The sequence below is a fragment of the Cuculus canorus genome, chromosome 3 (genome assembly GCF_017976375.1).
Source record: "Cuculus canorus isolate bCucCan1 chromosome 3, bCucCan1.pri, whole genome shotgun sequence".
NCBI lineage: Eukaryota > Metazoa > Chordata > Aves > Cuculiformes > Cuculidae > Cuculus > Cuculus canorus.
In genome coordinates, this window is record NC_071403.1 from 8,352,052 (window position 1) to 8,373,171 (window position 21,120).

General features: G+C 42.6%; 1 protein-coding gene across 1 annotated transcript in view; it reads left to right on the forward strand.

Moving 5' to 3' along the window:
* Positions 1-6,625: 6,625 nt before the first annotated feature.
* The window catches only part of AGPAT5 (1-acylglycerol-3-phosphate O-acyltransferase 5), a 63,536-nt gene continuing 49,041 nt past the window's right edge, over positions 6,626-21,120 (forward strand). The window contains exon 1 of the mRNA XM_054062898.1: positions 6,626-7,010. Within this exon, the coding sequence (XP_053918873.1) occupies positions 6,792-7,010 (219 nt within the window). The 5' untranslated portion in view covers positions 6,626-6,791. The remainder of the gene's footprint in view (positions 7,011-21,120) is intronic.

Below are 21,120 nucleotides of genomic sequence, written 5' to 3' on the forward strand. Positions count from 1 at the left end.
TACCAACTTGTAGAGAGGAAAATTATAGCCAGATCCTCACGAACAGATTTCATAGGAGGCAGAGAAAGACTGACACCTGCCTCAATTAATGTACAACTGAATTTGAGTTCCACTTTCACTGCAAGAGTATAATACAGAAGATTGCGTAAATCACACCATAACACAACCACGCCCACTGCCACCTATGGACATATGATGGAATATCCTCTTGTGGGCCATGAAATTATCTCAGAACACAAGCTGGCCCACTGGGCACAAGAAGGAGCCCCGCAAGGCCAGATTTGGGGATGGACAGGAACTATTGCAAGTCTTACCTGAGACTGTAAAGGACTGAAGGATTCAAGGAAGCCATCGTCTCCCAGAGCAAATACAGAGAGATGCAGAAGGTTATGGCCACTGTTAGAGAAAAGTGACACATCTAGAGAACCTGTAATGTAAACTAATCTACTTGACTAAACTAGCCTACCCGTAAACTAATCCAATTATTTTTACATGTTACATGAAACAATCGCTAAGTAAATGCCATCTTCAACATGAGAGATGCTCATTATTCTCACCCTGCAGGTTCCCCTCCTTGGTGATGGGAGGTGTGAGTCTGACGCCCTCAACAAACTGAATCCATGTCTAATCCATCTCGCTATGCATGCGGGTGGAAATAGCAGGTGATGTTGGCACCTTCTCTGGCCACACTTTAAAAAGTATGTTACCAAACTCTATGAGAGAGATCTGTGGGCTGTGGATCTCAAACAGACAGAGGTGTTTATGAAATATAGAATAAGGTTCTGCAAGGCTGTTGTGAGGATTTCCTTTTACCCGACTTTACACAAATACACATTGAACCTGCTAATTTTAATCACCTTCCTGCTCAGACTGATGATAAATGCTGTTCTGCACTGCTTAACTTTCTACATGATGTGCACTGCATAGGAAGCCCTGGTACCCACTCAGAGTCCTGAACTCCAGGAATTCAGGTGCTTAAATCCTTATTTCAATCTAGTCCTTTGGCACTAGCATCTGCACCTCGTCTCTCAACATATATAAACAGAGGTAATACCAATAAATCATCTCATAGATATTACTGAAGATAAGACCATCTGTAAAAGTTTAAATTCTAAACCTCAAGACAGTTTGATTTATATCCAATGCTATCTGGCTTTACTTAGTCTAATTGATAATGACAGTGAGTGGGTGACAGAATTGTGAAACACCATTGTGTGACTAGCAGGATGAGAAAATCCCTCAACATTTGGAGTTGGTGCTTATTGACACAGTTTATGGTTCCTTCTAGAAGCACAGTCACCGGTCTTTTCACTATAATTATGGTGGAAGTCTAATGTTTTTCCAGAGTTTGGTGAGTTTGGCCACTTTAGAGTTGACAGCCACTGGCAGAAGAACCTAGGATAATCAAGTTCACATCAAATAATTCACATCTAATAGTTATGCTCAAACCAAACAGACTGAGCTCCTTAGGCATGGCAGGCTGACGGTATTTTTCCAAAATTGCAGGCTTATATATTATTTTAAATGTCAAGATCATTCTACAGCCAAAAAAAAAAAAATACCTTAACAGGTTTGAAGTCTTACTTTTCTAACTGGAGTTCTAATCACCCTAAATGGGGTGATTTTGCTTGTTCCAGCTGAAATTAAAACACCTAAGAATTAATTCTGCTGATAGACTTGCATTGTGGTTAAAGGCGGTGTAATCAGGGACTGTGCTTTCATAGGACTAAGAATTACAAATTGTAGCAAGAATTAAAACATTTGTCTTATTTTGCCTCTGTAGTCCAGAGTGTGAAAGACTGGTATTCAAATTCCTGCAGCACAATTCAAAATGATCTAGGATAAAAAGTGCGTATGAATCAAGAGAAACAAGGACTTGGTGGCAGCGTCCTAGATCTAATCATTATGGCATACTCATTTCTTGAATTGGAAAGTTTGGGTTTCATTCAGTTGCAGACATTTCAACGCTATAATACCATATGATATGGATACAAATACACTAGGAAATTAATCAAGCCCTAAATTTTAGTACAGGAGATGCTGTGCTTTCCAAGTGACTAAAAACTAAAACAGTATCTATATCTTTGATAAGATATACTTAATAAAGAGAATAAACTATATTAAAAGAGCCTGAGGAAAATACAGCTTATCAAAAGTAGAAATGAAGTGTGTGAACGTGTGTGTGTGTGGTATGGGATGGTGATAGATTAGATAGATCTTAAATAGATCAAGAAATGCCAGATTAAAACTGCTTGTCTGGGTTCAACTATGAGATTAGGTAGTATTTTTCCACTAGACTTGTATTGCATTTGGTGCATAGAATGTGCATTACTTCTTGATGAGCTTGGTATTTTATTTCTCTTTTCATTCAAGGTGTGTCTTTGCTTCTTATTTATTACAAGATAGCCAAACCCTCCCTCAGAGGCAGAATTATTAATTTCTGCAGATTTAACATGCAGGTTCTTCAGAAGTGTGAGTGAATTTATAGTCCTGTAAGGAAAGATATGTTTTTATAGACATGGAATCAGAGGTCTCAAGTTCATCCCCTGATACGAAGATTATTTTTATTCCCTTCACATTCTTTTCACTGCAACTCACTTCAGGCTGTTCACTGAGTCTTTAACCTCATACTCCGCCTTTAAGTCCAGCCAGGTTTAGTTTGCTCTATTTTCCCCAGTCCTCTACCATTTCCCAAACTGAGTTCACTGTTTATTTTACAGACTGTTAATCCACATTTCCACACCGGATCGCAGTCTCATTAGCCAAACACACCTAAGTGCTCTGAATCCTATTCTCTCTTTGCAGTCACCTTTGCAAAGCAGCAGATCTGGATCCATTCTCCAACCTATCGTGTCCCTCCAGCCACACCAGAGTGCTCGTTCCTGCGTAGTCGGCTGTTCTCTGCTGGTCTGTGTTGTGTTAGATTACTTTCTTCTTGCCGTATCGCAGTGAATTACTTTCTTTTCCTTGTAGCCACGTCACAGGCACCACAAAACAGAAGCTTCCTCCTCGGATTTCTGTACAATCTAGCTTTGCTTAGTTCAAAGCTGAAAAATTCCCTGCTAAAAGAGGCCCTGATGGGGAAAAGTGCCTCTGTTCTGTTAGTCCAGAGCCGAGGGCAGCGTAAGCAGTTCTTCACTGAGGACAGAAATGTACACACGAAGCAGGATGGGGAGCCCTGATAGAAAAGTTGCCACGATCCCTCCTGCCCCACCTTTCTGGTATGGAGAAGGAAATAAAGACCTTCTAGCCTCTTAAGGGACACAGAAATCATGATGCATGTTGAATATGAGTTCTCATTGCAGAGCTCAGGACCCCCGAGCCAGTGCAAAGAGAACATTGCCAAAGTCCTTCGACCCAGTATTGTTCCCCTAGTCCTATTTTGCTGTACCAGTCACAGTACAATTTTCAATGCACATTAAAAACCAGCTAGCACGAGGTGAACAGCGAGGGTCAAAGCTCGTCCCAGTTAAAGTCTGCCAAAGGAAACAGACTTTTAGCAGAAGGTATTGAGCATCCACATCTTCTAAAACAATGACATCTTTGCAAGCTTCAGCATAAAATGTACTTTTCTAAAAACAAAGAATAAAGACATGTCTATCGGCTAAAGCTTAGTAAGAAACTCCCTCTGAGAAGAATATTACACTGTTGTTTCCTACAACACTTCTTGCTTTTTCTTCAAAAGCAGCTGGTGCATCTGGCTGCTGCTGTCAGTAGGTCAGTGGGGGTCAGAGAGAAGAAGGGAGGCAGGCATCTGCCTGCTTCTGGGAGAACCAAGGGACTCCAAACAAACTGACCAGCATAAAACTTGTGCAAAAAAACCCCGTCTGGCGCTGCAGCTGTAGCTGGCAGCAGCAATAAGCACCATTTCCTCAGCTCTTCACTCTGGATTCACGGCAGAAAGGCAGCGGGAGGTAAATTTTCTTCAAACCTATGCTAGGTTAATATTAATGCTAATTACAGCTCATGGATTATAAGCATGGGTGCCTCATGGTGCCGAGCAGCCCTCCACCACCATATCCTGGGCTGCATCCAAAGAAGCGTGGCCAGCAGGTCGAGGGAGGTGATTCTGCCCCTTTACTCCGCACATGTTTAGACCCCACCTGGAGCCATGTGTCCAGTTCTGGAATCCCCAGCATAAGAAGGATATGGAATCATTGGAATGGGTCTAGAGAAGGCCACTAAGATGATCAGAGGGCTGGAGCACCTCTGCTATGAGAACAGAACTCTGTGAGAGAGTTGGGATTGTTCAGCCTGGAGAAGAGAAGGCTCCAAGGAGACTTTATACCAGCCTTCCAGTTCCTGAAGAGGCTACATGTAGGCTGGGGAGGAGCTTTTTACAAGGACATGTAGTGATAGGATGAGAGGGAATAGCTTTAAATGGGAAGGAGGAAGATTTAGATTAGACATTAGGAAGAAGTTCTTCATGTGGACGGTGGTGAGACACTGGCACAGTTTGTCCATGTAAGCTGTGGATGCTCCATCCGTGGAGGTGTTCAAGGCCAGGTTGAATTGAGGGGGGGGGAGGGGGGGCGGATGAGGACAGGGTATGTGTGTGTGTGGGGGAAGTTGGAACAGGATGATCTGTAAGGTGCTTTTCAACCCAAACCATTCTATGAATCTATAATTCTTTGTTTCAATGATTCTATGATTCTGTGTATCCTACAAGTGACTTTTCATTACAGTGGCAGCAAATAAGTCCTTTTAGGGGAAGGGTTTGAAGAAGTGAAAATACAATTACCCCTTTTAAATCATATTCCCTAAAACATGTGAAATAGCAGAACATTCTTTATTTGGTGTCTTCTATCTATCACAAGTCCTGTTACATTTTTAAGACAAAAGCTTCTCAATCCTATAAAATCTTAGCAGTCCAAGTTGACAAAAACAGTGTAACTTCTGTCTTTTTTAGCTAAATCTGGTGTAGCTTAGATAAACTAGCATTAAAGTCTAGTGGTAATTGTCTGTCTTCTAGTGATTGCATCTGCTTTGTACCAATAAACAGTTCCAGAAAGCTCTGTGTCAGATCAAGTAGGATAGCATTGCACCTGTCATGAGGCTGATCTTTAAGGTCCCTTCCAATCCAAAACATTCTATGATTCCATGATTCTATGTATCCAACAAATGAGTTCTCATTACAGTGGCTCTTAGCAAATTCCTAGTGATAGCATCTGATATGTGCTAATAAACAATTCCAGACAGCTCTGTGTCACACCAACTAGAATGGGAGTGCATCTGTCGTGAGGCTGGTCTTTAAGGTCCCTTCCAACCCAAACCATTCTATGATTCCATGATTCTATGTATCCTACAAATGAGTTTTCATTACAGTGGCTTTTAGCAAGTTTGTAGTGATAGCATCTGATGTGCATCAATAAACAATACCAGACAGCTCTGTGTCAGACCAACTGAGATGGCATTGCATCTGTCATGAGGCTGATGACACCAAGCCGAGTGGTGCAGTTGCCACACTGGAAGGACGGGATGTCATCCAGATGGACCTGGACAGACTGGAGAAGTGGGGCTGTGAGAACCTCATGAGGTTCAACAATGCCAAGTGTAAGGTCCTGTACCTGAGTTGGGGCAATCCCCGTTTTCAGTACACGATGGGGGATGATGTGATTGAGAGCAGCCCTGCAGAGAAGGACTTGGGGTGCTGGTCGATGAGAAGTTCGACATGAGCCGGCAATGTGCTCTCACAGCCCAGAAGGCCAACCGTGTCCTGGGCTGCATCCAAAGCAGCGTGGCCAGCAAGGCGAGGGAGGGGATTCTGCCCCTCTGTTCCTCTCTTGTGAGACCTCATCTGGAATACTGTATCCAGTTCTGGAATCCTCAGATAAGAAGGAAATGGAGCTGTTGGAACAGGTCCAGTGGAGGCTACAAAGATGATCAGAAGGCTGGAGCACTTCTCATACGAGGACAGGCTGAGAGAGTTTGGGGCTGTTCAGCCTGGAGAAGGCTCAGATGAGACCTTATAGTGACCTTCCAGTACCTGAAGGGGCCACAGGAAAGCTGGAGAGCGGCTGTTCATAAAGGCTTGTGGGGATAGGACCAGGAGGAATGGGTATAAACTGGAGAGGGACAGATTTAGACTGGACATTAGGAAGAATTTATTCACCGTGAGGGTGGTGAGGCACTAGCCCAGGTTGCCCAGGGAAGCTGTGGCTGCCCCATCCCTGGAGGTGTTCAAGGCCAGGTTGGATGGGGCCTTGGGCAGCCTGATCCAGTGGGATGTCCCTGCCCATGACAGGGGAGTGGGAATTGGATGATCTTTAAGTTCCCTTCCAATCCTATCGATACCATGATACTATGATACTATCTTTAAGTTCTCTTCCAACTCGAACCACCCCCGGAGTGCTGCCTGCCACCCCTCAAGCCAAGGTGATGGAGATGTATGCCAGGATAGGGATGCAGCTTGGGATGGGGATGCAGCTGAGGGATGGGGATGCAGCTCGGGATGCGGATGCACCTCAGGGACGGGGATGCAGCTCGGGATGGGGATTCAGCTCAGGGACGGGGATGCAGCTCGGGATGCGGATGCAGCTCAGGGACGGGGACGCTCCCCGCATACCCCTCGCGCCCTCCTCCCGCAGCCGAGGCGGAGCCGCATCTCTCCGCCTCCTCCCGGAAGGGGCGGCTCCTCCTTCTCCGGGCAAGATGGTGGTGGAGGTGGCCGGGGGGTAATCGTGAGGATCCCGTGCCGCTCTCCTCCCTCCCAGCCTCCCCCCTGTCCGGCGATGCGGGGCCGGGGGCGCCGCGTGTGAGCGGGGCCGGGCGCCCACGGGCAGAGCGCCAAGATGCTGCTGTCGCTGGTGTTGCACACCTACTCCATGCGCTACGTCCTGCCCGCCGCCGTCATGATGGGCACGGCGCCCACCTACGTGCTGGCGTGGGGCGCCTGGCGCCTGCTCTCCGCCCTGCTGCCCGCACGCTTCTACCGCGAGGTGGACGACCGCCTCTACACCATCTACCAGAGCATGGTGCTCTTCTTCTTCGAGAATTACACGGGCGTGCAGGTGAGCTGGGAGCGGGGCTGCGGCGGGGGATGCGCGCCCGGGCGGTGCCTGCCCCGCTTTGCCTCCCCCGGGGATGCAGGGATGCGCGGTCCAGCGGGGCTGCAGGTGCAGCTCTGTCCTTGCTGCCACGCCAGTAGGTGCAGGCTGTGTCCTTGTCCCCATGCCAATAGAGGCAAATGCAGGCTGTGTCTGTTCTCCCCATGCTGCTGGGGATGCAGGTGCAGGATGTGTCCATGCTCCTTGTGCAAGCAGGTACAGGCTGTGTTCTTTGCCCCCTGTGCCGGTGGGCATGCATTTGCAGGCTGTGTCCATTCCCCTCATATTGGTGGGGATGTGAATGCAGGATGCATCCATCCCCCCTGTGCCCCCCACGTCAATAGGCGCACGTTGTGTCTGTGCCCCCCGTGCCAATAGGTGCAGGTTGTGTCTGTGCCCCCCATGCCAATAGGTGCAGGTTGTGTCTGTGCCCCCCATGCCAATAGGCGCAGGTTGTGTCCGTGCCCCCCATGCCAATAGGCGCAGGTTGTGTCCGTGCCCCCCATGCCAATAGGTGCAGGTTGTGTCCGTGCCCCCCATGCCAATAGGTGCAGGTTGTGTCCGTGCCCCCCATGCCAATAGGTGCAGGTTGTGTCCGTGCCCCCCATGCCAATAGGCGCAGGTTTTGTCCGTGCCCCCCATGCCAATAGGCGCAGGTTTTGTCCGTGCCCCCCATGCCAATAGGTGCAGGTTGTGTCTGTGCCCCCCATGCCAATAGGTGCAGGTTGTGTCTGTGCCCCCCATGCCAATAGGTGCAGGTTGTGTCTGTGCCCCCCATGCCAATAAGTGCAGACTGCGTCTGTGCCTCCCGTGCTGCTGGGGCTGCAGGTGCAGGCTGTGTCTGTGCCTTCTGTGCAAGCAGGTGCAGGCTGTGTCCGTTTTGCCCCATGCAGGTAGGGGTGCAGGTTGTGCCCGTCCTCCCCGTGCCAGCAGGTGCAGGCTGTGCCCGTGCGCCCTGTGCCTGTGAGGCTGCAGGTGTGGGCTATGCCCTTGGCCTCCATACCAGTCGGGGCTGCGAGCCCGTGGAGGACTGCCCTGCATGGTGTGTCAGCTGCTGCTGCTCCTCTGGTGATACTTTTCATGGAGTACTTGGTCTTGCGATCGTTTTGCAGGTTGGGAACATGGAAGGGATGCAGCATCATAGAATCACTTCGTTGGAAAAGACCTGGGTGGTGTTCATTTTGCAGGTTGGGAAAACAGAATGGATGCGATATTGTAGAATCATAGAATCGCTAGGTTGGAAAAGACCATTGAGATCATCAAGCCCAACCGTACCTGTCCACTACTAAACCCTATCCCTGAGCACTTTGTCTACCTGTCTTTTAAACACCTCCAGTGATGGTGACTCAGCCACCTCTCTGGGCAGCCTCTGCCAGAGTCCAAGAACTCTTTCAATGAATAGATTTTTTTCCTGATGTCTAATCTGAATCTCCCTTGATGCAGCTTGAGGCCATTCCCTCTCATCCTGTCATAAGAGACCAACACCACCTCTCTACAACCTCCTTTCAGGCAGTTGTAGACGGTGATAAGGTCTCCCTTCAGCCTCCTCTCCTCCAGGCTAAACAACCCCGGTTCCCTCAGCTGCTCCTCGTAAGACTTATTCTCCAGCCCCTTCACCAGTTTTGTTGCTCATTCCAGCGCCTCAGTGTCTTTCCTGTAATAAGGGACCCAAAACTGAACACGGTATTCGAGTTGCGACCTCACCAATGCCGAGTAGAGGGACAGAATCACTTCCCTGGTCCTGCTGGCCACGCTGTTTCTGATCCAAGCCAAGATGCCCTTGGCCACCTGAGCCACTGCTGGCTCATGTTCTGCTGCTGTCAACCAGCACCCCCAGGTCCTTCCCTGCCAGGCAGCTTTCCAGCCACTCTTCTCCAAACCGGTAGCGCCGCATTGGTCATGCACTGTCAGAAGTTGAATGGCAGCTTTCTCGGCATAGTTGGACCCTGTGGCCTATGTTGCGCATCTTTAGTATTAAACTAATGTTGGATAAGAAAACTAATCAACAACAATTGTACTTGAGACACCTACGTGGATTACTTAACCTCTAAATTATTGCAACATCTCAGTTCTCATGCAGTCTACCCACAGTCAGTCTTTGGTCCTTTAATTTTGGATCAGCCATGGACTGTGATTATTCAGTATGTCCGAAACTGAAATCCAAGGTTTCAGCTTAATAATTTGGAATTGGAGGCCTCTGTTGCTTGATCAAAGGGGTATTTGCATTGAATACTTCACTTGTCTCACGAAGCATTTCAAGTTTTAAAGGTTTTATATTTGTCTGCAATTTGGAAAGCAAATAAGGATGATTTTAATTCTACTTTTAAAAAATGATGAAGTAAATGGCAGGTGCTTACTGCTCCTGAACCCAACTTTCAAGGTTGTCTGAGTATACAGAAATATATTTGAAGTTAGTGTCAGCTCTGGGTGCTTGGGAGTGATAACAAGTGCTTACACGTTGCCAGGCAGGCGGCAGAGCTGGTACAAATAGGTCCATTTTCATAATTGTAGCTAAACCTTTCACCCACTGTCGTATGAGCTATTTCTTTTGAAGTCGGGCTAGGTGATCTACCACCTAGATTTCCACTCGAGCTGTAGGCTTCACTTCATGCCTACTCTGTTGGAAACCCCCAGAGCCAGTTAGAGAAAGAAGAACTGCACACTTTGATGTCGAGGTGAATAGAACAAATGCAAAATGAAGGTGAGTTCTTCATTTAGTGATAATTAGTTTTTGATTCAGCTTGTAACTCATGTAACTTCACCCTTGCGTCTTGTCCAAATTAGTTAACTTGTGTTGTGATTTAAATATCTGGGGTTTTTTATTTAAATAAAAAGATGATAAATGGTAGAGGGAGCGGTCATTCACAGATTAGGTGCTTCCTGGTTCATCTGGCTTCGTTTTGATGTGGTATCTTTAATGCAGGTATCCTGATGTGTAGTTTCACACTTTGGTCATTAGCTGCTGAAAGTAGCAGAATAGTAGTTTCGTTTAACCCATTTTAAAAATGAAAGCCAAAAATCAAAATGTAAATTGTAACAGAAGAAGCAATCAAATTTCCTACAAATAGTGTGCAGCAAGTAGCAACCACTTTGAACTTTTGTATAAGAAATTTTATCCCCCCAAATGCCCGTCACATAAAGGTACAGAAAGGAAGATGCTAACCAAAAGAAATAAAAGGCAGCCACTCTCTGTTGACTCTGTTTTCTTTTATTGCGTTGATAAAACTTCATCCACACACAAAAACATAATGGTGGGAGACAGTGCAAATGATCACTTGGGACAATATTAAAATAGAGATGCTTTGTCACAGGGAACAACCTGTGATATTAAGAGAAGAAGAGATGAGCAGTGCAAAGCTGAAATAAAGGATAACACAAATAAAGCAGGGAGCCCACAAAGCAACATGGCATATGGTATAGGAGAAGTAAAACAGTAACTGAGACTGAAAGGTAGATAAGAACTTGGAAAATGATACATATGTAAAGAGGTAAGAGGTAGAATCCTTAAAATTCATGTATCATTTAACTGGAAGATATCCCCCATTTGTTTAAGGAGGAGAAACGGGGTGTCCTTGCAGACCTACTCTCGGGAACGCTGAACACACTTAGCTGGAAACTCACAGTGGGAAGTTAAGCATGTGCCTGAGTGTTTGAGGTTAGTATGGTAACCCAAGAGCTACTGTGAGTTGGCTACTTTAAGGCATGTAATTAGATGCAGAAGTGGAGCATCATTAAACTTAATCCCAAAAAACAATGCAAGAATAGTAACTTGTTTGGCTTTATAAAGGCAACTGTAGGGGTTTGCTGGTATTAAGATGTTGTAGTAGCCATGGGAGGGAGGAATTCAGTGTCTCTTTCAGGTCTATCAATATAAATATTGGAATATTTTTTTGTACATGGATATATGGGAGTCCCACAACCTTCCCCATCAGAGTACTGGAGCTTGTCACATAGTCTCACTGAAGTCATTAGGATTACAAAGGTGCTTAAGTGACTTAGTGAATCAAAACCTTAAGTGACTTTTTTTCTTAGCACTGATGCCAACTTAACCTACATAAAAAGTCTTCAATTTATATACTGTTTAGCTTTCTTTGGTTTATTACGCTTAAAGTGTTTGTGTTTTTTCAATACAATAACATTCCAAGGCAGATGTGAAATGTAACTAAGGCGATAACCTGAAATGCCTGACAGAAAATCTTGAAAGATTAATAATTCCCTTTCTTTTAAGTATTTGACTTGAGATCTAAAATAATTACAAAACTGTAATTGCTGTGAACAGTAACTGAGTATTCATGTTCTAGAGAGCAGCTCGTGAAGTTAACTGTAAAACTTTCGTTCTTTCTCATACGGAAATTACTTTCCGTGTTAAAATTTTGGGTCAGACAAAAATTTTTTTTTCCACCAAAACAATTTGTTTTACAAAGCCTAAAAGGGTGTGAGCTGAGATGGAATCAGTTTGTTTTCCAATACTATAAGAATTCTGCTAATGATTGTCCAAAGCCAGCCCTTCTGCTGACTCTCATGCAAGAGTAGGCTGTAGAAAATTGAGGAATTGCTATTTAAGAGTGCAAAAAGCAACTCAGCACATAGCAATCCTGTAAATGAGGTGAACTGTACAAACCCAGTATGACTATAAAATGAAATCCTATAATCGTGTCTAAATCTGTCAGCGCAATTGCACTTTAGCGATTATCCATGAATTCTGTTAAGGAGCTCTAAATATATAAAATCAATCAGTACATGGTATTATGGCAGTGCTCTTCAACAATCTCCTGGATTATAAACTCATGTAATGACAATCTGTAAATGCAGTCTCTTGGAAGGTGGCCCAGAGAGAATGGCTCTGCTTTGCCCCTGTGTTTCTTTAGGTGGGAATTTAGTTGTGTTGGTTCCCACCTGTCTTGCTGTGAGCTGCAGAGGTGCTGCAGTGCTCTCTTCTAGGAAGCATGGATGCAGGATGCTTGAACTCTATATGAAGTGAGTAGTAAGTCTTAGAGGGCAAAGGATGTTAATTTTACCAGCAATGAGTCAGAGCAGTCACTGACACAGACAGGTGCAATTCAAAGTGTTTTGGAGGACTGGTATTTGCTTGTGCTAATAGTAGATTTGGCTCAAAGTTTCTAAATTATCGAGTAGCCTCGGTTGTGGTTGTATTACCGCTTTTGTCTTTACTCTGTTAGGGACACCTGGTCTATTACATTTCATACAGACAATAAGTAGTTGCATCTCACCATAGAACGTGAAAACCAAAATGACTGCAAATCTGCCTGTGATGAGGACATTTGAAGAGCTGAAAGGACTAGTAATTCAATATTATGAATGCTGTCATCTCTCTGCGACCCTTAGCATCTTATCCCAGTTGCTGTCAGGGTGATGAAATTAATGCCTATTGTGTTTGTGCACGTTTCAGATCAGATGAGGGCTAAATGTTCTTCAATTTTTATTTTTTTTTTTAATATAATTGTGTTTGATATTTGGAATTGAGTGGCAGTGAAGAAATAATAAAGAAATCATCACTCAGACTGCTTCCTAAAGGATCGTTTTCCATCTGAACGGTTTTGACAATTGAATAAAACTCATGACTGAATTAATATGCATGGATTTTGTTCAGTGCTTGTGTCAGCTGTCTTCTTTACCCCCACGTCCTGCTGAATAGGAGTTTTTGGAAGTAGTGCTTTCATTAAAGGGGTAATGAAATTCTGGTTTTCATTGTGATTATGGGACTGTGGAAGGGCTGTGAGAATCCAATGCCCGATTCTCACCTCAGTGTTGTTTAGCAGAGCTGTAGTATTTCTAACAATTATTTTAGAAAAGACAAGAGATCCCTGTTTAATCATACAGTGGGGTTTTTTCTGTGTTTGTATTGAAACTTGGACTTGCTTTGTCTCAATAAAGTTGAAAACTGCTTAGGAGTTGGAACAAATTGTAATTGCAGCGAAGCTGTGCTGCTGAGCGCCTGATGATGCTTTCCAGTAGAGTAGAGCCCAGGTTATGTTTCATGGCTTGGCTTCCTAGAAAAACTTTGAGGAGAGCTTGGTGTCTGAGCTTGGGATGGATGCTTGTGTTCTAGCTATTGGCCAATTTACATTGGAAGTGAGGGTTGTGGGGCCGGTGTCCGTCTCTATTCCCAGGACAGCAGTCTTCCCACTTGAGGTTATCTTTACTCTCAGCTTTCCCTTTAGAAGCTGTTTAGCTATCCAACAGTTAATTCCGGAGGGCTTAAAGTGGGAATGGAAACCAAAAGAGCCTGTACGAGTCTAATGGCCAAGCAGCAGCATCTGCAGGTCAGGGAGGCACTTCTGGATGCTGCTGGTGAGGTGGGTTGTCATCTCTTAGGAACCTGGTTCTTCTCTCTTTGCACTGAGGGCGGTGTCATAACCAGGCTTCACTAGGGCAGGCTGGAAGTCCATCTTCTGATTCGTATTGGTAGATGTGAGTGACAGGATCTGACTCCTCATTTCCTGGGCAAATGCCGTAACCAGAAGGTCAAAAGGAGATGTCACTTTCCACCTTTCTCCAGTTGCATTTGGGAAGAAAGTGATGGCGATTGCATTCTGACATGAGCCTGGTGGATGAAGTGCTTAGGGACATGGTTTAGGGAGTGTTAGGAATGGTTGGACTCGATGATCCAGTGGGTCCTTTCCAACCTGGTGATTCTGTGATTCTTGTTAGCACCCGTTCATGCTCCACTTTGCAAAACTATGTTAGCTCTTGTGGGGCTTGTTGAGAAGTAAAGATAATCACAACTTGTCATTTCTTTCCAATGGCAGATGTAATGAATAAAGTGATAGAAATTTGGGGATTGGTCCTGCCCAAAGATGAAAAGAAACAAGGAAATGTAGTGAAGTGAATAATTCTGTGTGAAAGAAGCTTTTTATAATGAATTTTTCTGCTGTGGTAACTGGTTATGTGAAGGTGGTTTATCCTGGTTCATTTCATTAGAGATTTTGGAGAGCAGCTGTCTCCAGGCAATTATGCCTTTTATACTGTACAACAAAATCCTGTGTGTTATTGTAGCAGAAATTAAGTGATACCTGCTAAGCCTAAGGGATGAAGCTTTCAAATTGAGATGGATGTCTAATTTTAGACTCCTACATTCAACTGTGGTGTGAGGCAGCAAAAATAGAGGCATGTAAGCTTTGTGCTCTTTTTTTTTTCCCCAGGTATTGCAAAAGGTATATTTGCATATATCTTTATTTCTGTTTTGTCTGCCTTTGACTGTCATTCTTTCTAAAGGTGAAAATGAAGTCCTTTCATGACTCCGATTTGTTGGAATACCAGCTGGAGTTCTGCTGTGCTGCAGATTTGGTTCTGCTGCAATCTGGAAAGAATTTAGTATGGGGAAATTCCACATTCAGTGCTGGTCCTGATCATCCCACACCTCCTGCCCGATATATGAAAAATAAAATAAATAAAATAAAACTGAGGTCTGTTAGCAGTTTTAGAAATCAAGTATCAGCAACCTGAACCAAAACTACTGTTTTGGTTCAAATCTTTGTGCGGAGATCTGCCTAACATAATGTTTTCTGATTGGCATGTCACAACTGAATCTGAATTTTCCATCAGCCTTATCTAATACAGTCTGCAATTTAAAGCTAATATGTATGTTTGCATTTTAAAATTAGTTACATATTTTTCAAAAATCCTAGAAAGTCAAGTATTTGTCAGGTATGAAAAGCTAAGGAGTCAAAGGGCAGGTTTGAACACGCTTATAAATTCTGATTCCAAGTGTTTGGCCAGTAACTTTACCAATCTCATCATTTGATTTTAAAGTTTTCTGTTTACATAGGTTTTAATTAGAATATCTTAAGATTCTTATTGTATTCGGTTCTTAATATAAGATGTCCTGACTTTGCATCATTTGTTACATTTGAAAATACCAACGGTATTTATCATTTTTTTTTTAAATTCTACCCCTTTTTTAACCGTGTATCAGTTTTATGCACTTTCCTCTTTTTGCATTTAACTGTGTTTTGGTAGATACTGAGCCATGGAGTTTTACAGTGCTCTCCCATGCCCTCTCCTTCTACTTACATAACATGTCCAGATACTTTATGTAAGGATGATTGTTAATTGAGAAGTTTTTTTCTCCTGATGCTCTACTGTCAGACACTGTTCTCGCTGAGAGAGGATTCTATTCATAGTTTAAACATTTGTCTCCAATTATTTCTAACTATTTACCTCAGGCTTACAGGGTATCCTTTTTTTTCTTGGTTTCAATTGTGTTAGATGAAGGAGGCTCAGATGTCAGAGATTTTGACATTGCAATTATGAGGAAGCATATCTTCTCAGTGGAAAAATATTCTTTAATCTTTGTTCTGTCAATTTGAATTTATGCTATCAAGACATTTGGAATAAAAAACAGGGAAATTATTATCTTCTTTTGTTCATTTCCAATCTGTCACATTTTACTTGTCATCTTCCATGTTATAACTAGCTCCTCAGTGTGGAACTCACGGAGTTTATGTTAGTTTGATTTTTAAATGTAAAATTAGCTACCAGTGATTTGGTCGAATCTTGCATTTGAGCACATAACTAGATGTGAAGAAAAGTAATTATTTTGGATGACTTCAAACTGTATTATGGTAGTTGCAATATTTTTTTCCTCTGGAACTCACGGATTGACTCAAAGAGTTATCCTGTCCCATTTTCTAATGCAACTGGGCAATCTAAGGGCACACGTGTTTCTTTTTGCGTAAGCAAACGTAGTGCACAGTCCCAAGCAAGCTGCAGGTGAACTGGGTCATTCCACCACACGCTGTGTTGGTTGGCAGATATTAGAGTGATTTTAACAGTGGCTGTTTTTTGAGATTGATTCAAGATGACTTTGTTCAAGTCTGGTGCCAGATTAGTTGCAGCTAGCTCAGATACCTCCCTGCATGTTGTCTTTGGCTGTGTAATGATTCCTTTTGCCTCACGTTGGGAGTCCATCACGCTTACATTCTTACTGAAAATGATGTGTGAATGAGCTTTCAGAAGTCTTAGTCCATAATCACAATCTAGAGGACACAGTTTTCTTAATCATCCCCTTTACCATGCGTGTTGACTCATTGATAAATTCATACCAGTTCGGGCTGTATTTGACACAAGCGTGTGTGTAAGTATTACAGATAAAGTACGATCAACTCCTCCTTCGAGTCCTTGGCATTTAGAAGCAAGGTTCCTAGTATAAAAAGCTCCAGCCAGAGGAACACTGCAAACTGCTGTGAGGTTTCCTGCTTCTAGTTGGTGTGTGCACAAAAGATAGTATTTTCAGAACACGCTTAATGTACCAAGGCACCGCAGCTGCTTTTTTTTAGTGGGGGATAGATGGAATGGGACATGGACATTGTGCTGCAAAAATAATTGCCATTTTTAACCATCAACTTTAAAGCAGTATATCTTAGCTTACAATAAAATTTATCGATCCAAACAAGAATCATTAGCATCTACACATTTTTGCCAATAAGAAGCAAGTGTGTTTATTCCAGTAGCATCAGTTCTGTAGTCCTGGAACTGATGAATTCTTGGAAGGCATTTTGAGCTGTTTGGTTGTGGAAAGCCTTCTCTTGTGGGATGTTGTCAAGATGCTTGAAAATGTTGTAATCGGTGTCAGAGAGGTCTGGTGAGTATGCTAAGTGAGGTAGAATTTTGTAGCCTAGTTCATTTGCGAGACATGCTGTCAGCCATTGTCACGAAGAAGAATTTTTCCTTTTCACCTGACCAGTGTTGGATATAAATTTGCAATTCTTGGTGCATTTTGTCGATTTCCTGGTTATGTTTTTCTGCTCGGATGGTTTAAGGTTTCAAGAAGTTGTAGTAGATGATTCCACTTGCTGACCCCCAAAGAGTGACCGTAACCTTCTTTTGGTGCAGCATCAGTTTGGGAGAGTGTTTTGGTGCTTCACCTTGGTCTGCCCACTGTGTGGAACACCATTGGTTGTTGTATACGAGTCCACATGTTACAGTGCAATCAAGAAATGGATTGGTTTTGTTGTGCAAGAGAAGCAGGCTTCATAATGACTATTTATTATTATTATTATTTTTCTTCAGCTTGAGCAGCACCCATTTGTTGAGGTTTTTTTATTTTCCCCATTTGGTGCAAATGTCAAGCAACCTTTGAATGGTTAACATTTAGTTCTTCTGCAACCTCTTGAGTTGTTTTGTGTGGGTCTGCTTCAATACTGGTCCTCGATTGGTTGTCATGTGTCACAGAAGGTTGTCCATGACCCTCCTTGTCTTCAAGGCTCTTATTTCCATTACAGAATGTTTGGAATCAAAGTTGAGCGTTCATTGAATCAATGTACGTTCATTGACGATCCCCTGGCCAAATACTATGTTGATATTGTTAACAGTTCCACTGCTTTATGTCCCTATTTAAACTCATACAACAAAATCTCTCAAATTTGCTTTTATTGCATCTTTGACAGCATAATATAAAAAAGAGTAAACCGTGAAACCAAAAGCATTAGTGTAAGTAAGTAGAGCCAATTTCATACTTTAAAACGGTATATTACATGAACATAATTAAATAAAAGTTTAATCCAAAATAAGCATCACAGTTTACAATGAGAAAAACGGCAATTATTTTTGCACCTGCCTAATATTTTCCACTACAGAAGAGTAATAAAGTAAACAATAGCTACATTAAATGTGGGTCATTTTTTCCTTTGTTTTAAGGAAATTACAAAAATCTGCGGGAAGACATTTTCAGAGGTGCCAAAGGCTTAGAAGAGAGACTATTTCTCTCCTAATGAAACAGGGGGAATACTTCCTTCTACTCGTGTGCTGGAAGGCATATTCAGGTTTTGCGTAATACCAAGGTGCCAGATGTTCAGAAAAACCCTCCTGTTGAAATCTCAGCTTATAAATAATCTGCTTTTTCATGAGCTATATATATTCTAAATATGTGCAGTACTTATTGAAAAAAAATATAATTACTGGTGATTTATGATAGAAGTTATTTAGAAGTTCTAACTGTGACTTTCCCAAGTGGTCACCAATGGTAGTTGTGGGCTGCTCTGTTCTGTGCTGTAGAAGTGTACCGGTAATGCAAGGCAAGTCATTTGCAGAAAGATCCAGCAAATTATTTCGTCACTGAATATAAGATTTGTTTTTAGGATGTAGATGCCAAAATCTTAAAATTATGTTCATAAGTCTTACTTTTTTCTGTTAAGAAATGGAAACAGTTAAGTTAAGCCCTTTTTTTATTTTTAAGGCTTCTCGGGTAGCTGTAGAGTCCAGGCAGGAATGAAATAACTGTGTCTGCCTAAAGCAAAGCTCCCAAGCCATGTATAGCCCTGACCAGAATCCAAAAGCAAAACTCCTGAGTCTACAAAGTACTGGCAAATTATGTTCAACATATGCTCTTGAGTCTGGGGACCTCAAAAATTGTTTTAACTCTTTTTTTTTTTCTTTTTAAACAAACAAAACCAAAATGGAATAAATTAAGGTACCTCTTAACCTAACAATTTAGAGCACAAGCTTGCCTTACAGGATGCATCAATGCAGTTCTCTCTACATACGCATATAGAATCATAGAATGGTTTGGGTTAGAAGGGACGTTAAAGGTCATCCAGTTCCAACCCCCCTGCCATGGGCAGGGACATCCCACTGGCTCAGGCTGCCCAAGGCCCCATCCAACCTGGCCTTGAACACCTCCAGGGATGGGGCATCCAGAATTTCCCTGAGCAACCTGTGCCAGTGCCTCACCACTCTCATTCTGAAGAATTTCTTCCTTATGTTTAGCTTAAATCTGCCCCTCTTCAGTTTATACCTATTCCCCCTCGTCCTATCACTACAAGCCTTCGTAAACAGTATCCCCGACGCTTCTCTGAAAAAGATGATTTAGAAGGTCTTTTTTCAGAAGAGAGAATCCCCATAGATGTGCCTTGTAACAGCAGTGAGCAGCGTGTTAGGGCGGGATAGGATTTAAGATCTACATCTGCTTCCTGTGGGATAGATTCTGTCCATTCAAGGCTAGTAGGCTCATTGTCACAAGTTTTGTAAATCCCCTTCTCCAGTCACTGACGTCCCCCAAGCGCCAAGAGTTCCTGCTGCTGATTGTGCCATCAGTAACTACTGGAGTGCTTTTGTTGAATCTGGTCTGGGACTATTGTTTAAATAATCATAAACTCCCTGAAATTGCCCCAACATACTTGGCATTGTGCCAACTTTTTTTTCCCTGAAATTAGCTTGTTGCTCAGACTGGATATTCCGGGTGTTATGGATGTTTCCCAGAACTTCTTTGCTCTACCATATGTCCTTTCTATAAACAATAATGACCCTTTCAATGAGAAGTTGCGAAACTATAGACATCACTATCTAGGTGATGTTAGACTGGTGTGAAAAAGGTGGTTTGTAATGTTCTCCTCTAAAATGGCCTTTGGAGGCTTTGGGAAGGGCCGTAAGGAAAGGTGCGTAATGCCTCTGTAGGAGTAAGTCCCCCACATCTCAGTCTTCTGCAGCATCTCTGAAGGTTCTAGGCAAGTGGGCATTGAAAACAAAACCAGTCCAATTAAACACATGATATTGCTCATCCTTTGACAAGTGTCTTATTCCTTTTACAGGACTGTGGTGAGGTTATGGGCTTTTTTAGAATTATAGTTACCTGGTTAAAAGTAATAAGAATAACGAGAACTGTTGGCATCACTTTGCCTGCTAAGATGTTCTCAGTATATACTTTTTAGCTAACTTTTCTCTGTATTAAATGCTTTCAGCTTTTGTTCTAAAAGAAGTATGGTAGTTATTTTATTTGATTTTCTTCAGTAATCTGAAGGCAGTGGAACTATCAAGATTTTTCTTTAGACTGCCTGCCTGCGGTCTAATATTAATTTGTTATAAAACTCTAGAAAATCGGGCAACGAATTCCTCGTAGCCTAAATATTTGCAAGTCTTTTTTATGCTGAAATACAAAAAGTAGTCAACTATGCACAGAATAAAATACTCAAAAGCTGTGTTTTTACTGACATAGGTATTATAAATTTTTATCAATATTAATGTATTTTCATTAGCTCATGAGGTAATAGTATTTGCTTTAAGATTTTACTGATTGTTCCCAAAGGAACTTCCACTTAGTTCAGGGGTCAGTTATCTTTAATTCAGCTGAGGAACTGTGAAGTCCTTAAGTGTCAAAGCTGGATGACTTCTATACATGTAGCGAGTGCCATGGAATGAAGCATAACCACTCATGTTTTTAACAGTTTGTCACTTTTAGACCTTAAGACTAAGACGTAGTATGAAAGCAGAAATGTACAGACCTCATACTTAACATCAGGTGGTATGATTCAGTCCTGCGTAATCCATATATGTTGCTAATACAGTCTTCTTACTGCCATTTTATTTTCTTGTTGTAACTGTGCTTAAATTCTCTGTTTTCTCATTCAGTCAAATGACTTAAAAAAATAAAATTGAATTGCATATAGGACTCCTCTCAGTATTCCCCAGAGCTCAGTCTCCTGGTAATGGGTTTCTTCACTGAACTTCAGTAAAATACATAGCTGCAGAATGTTTGAGTGAACTCTTTGCTTTGATAAAATGGATTACATAGTGATTTTATGGTTTGACGCTGAGCCTGAGCAGCAGACTTCAAACTTCTACAATTATTTATTGAGCTGATAGTCTCTTTAATGAAAGAGGTTATGAGTTGTAGCAATAATGTGACCATTACCTAAAAAAAGGTATATGACCTAAAGGTTTTGTTTTTAAAAATATACTTAAAGGTAAACTTTTTTTCCCCCCAGATGTAGAGAAAAAGCAACTAAAGACTCAGACATGAAAGTCCTTTCTCCTTCTGTCTTCTTCATGTTCTTTATGCTGTAGACAAGTGAAGCCTACATCTGTTAAATGCGTGTAAAAGTGCTTCTCTGTCTTCTATAAAGAAAAATAAACATTTGGAATTTTTATAGTTGGAAACCTGAGAAATTTGTCAGCACCAAATACGAGTTCCCTGTTTGTATCATGACTTGAGACGGCTTCTTGTCAAAGAAGGTAAATAGGTTTTGTGATCTGAGGCACTTTCTGGAAGCTTGAAGGACCGGCTGTGCCATCAGACAGGTTTTTGGAGTAAGAGAGAGTTTAAACAACTTTCCATAAG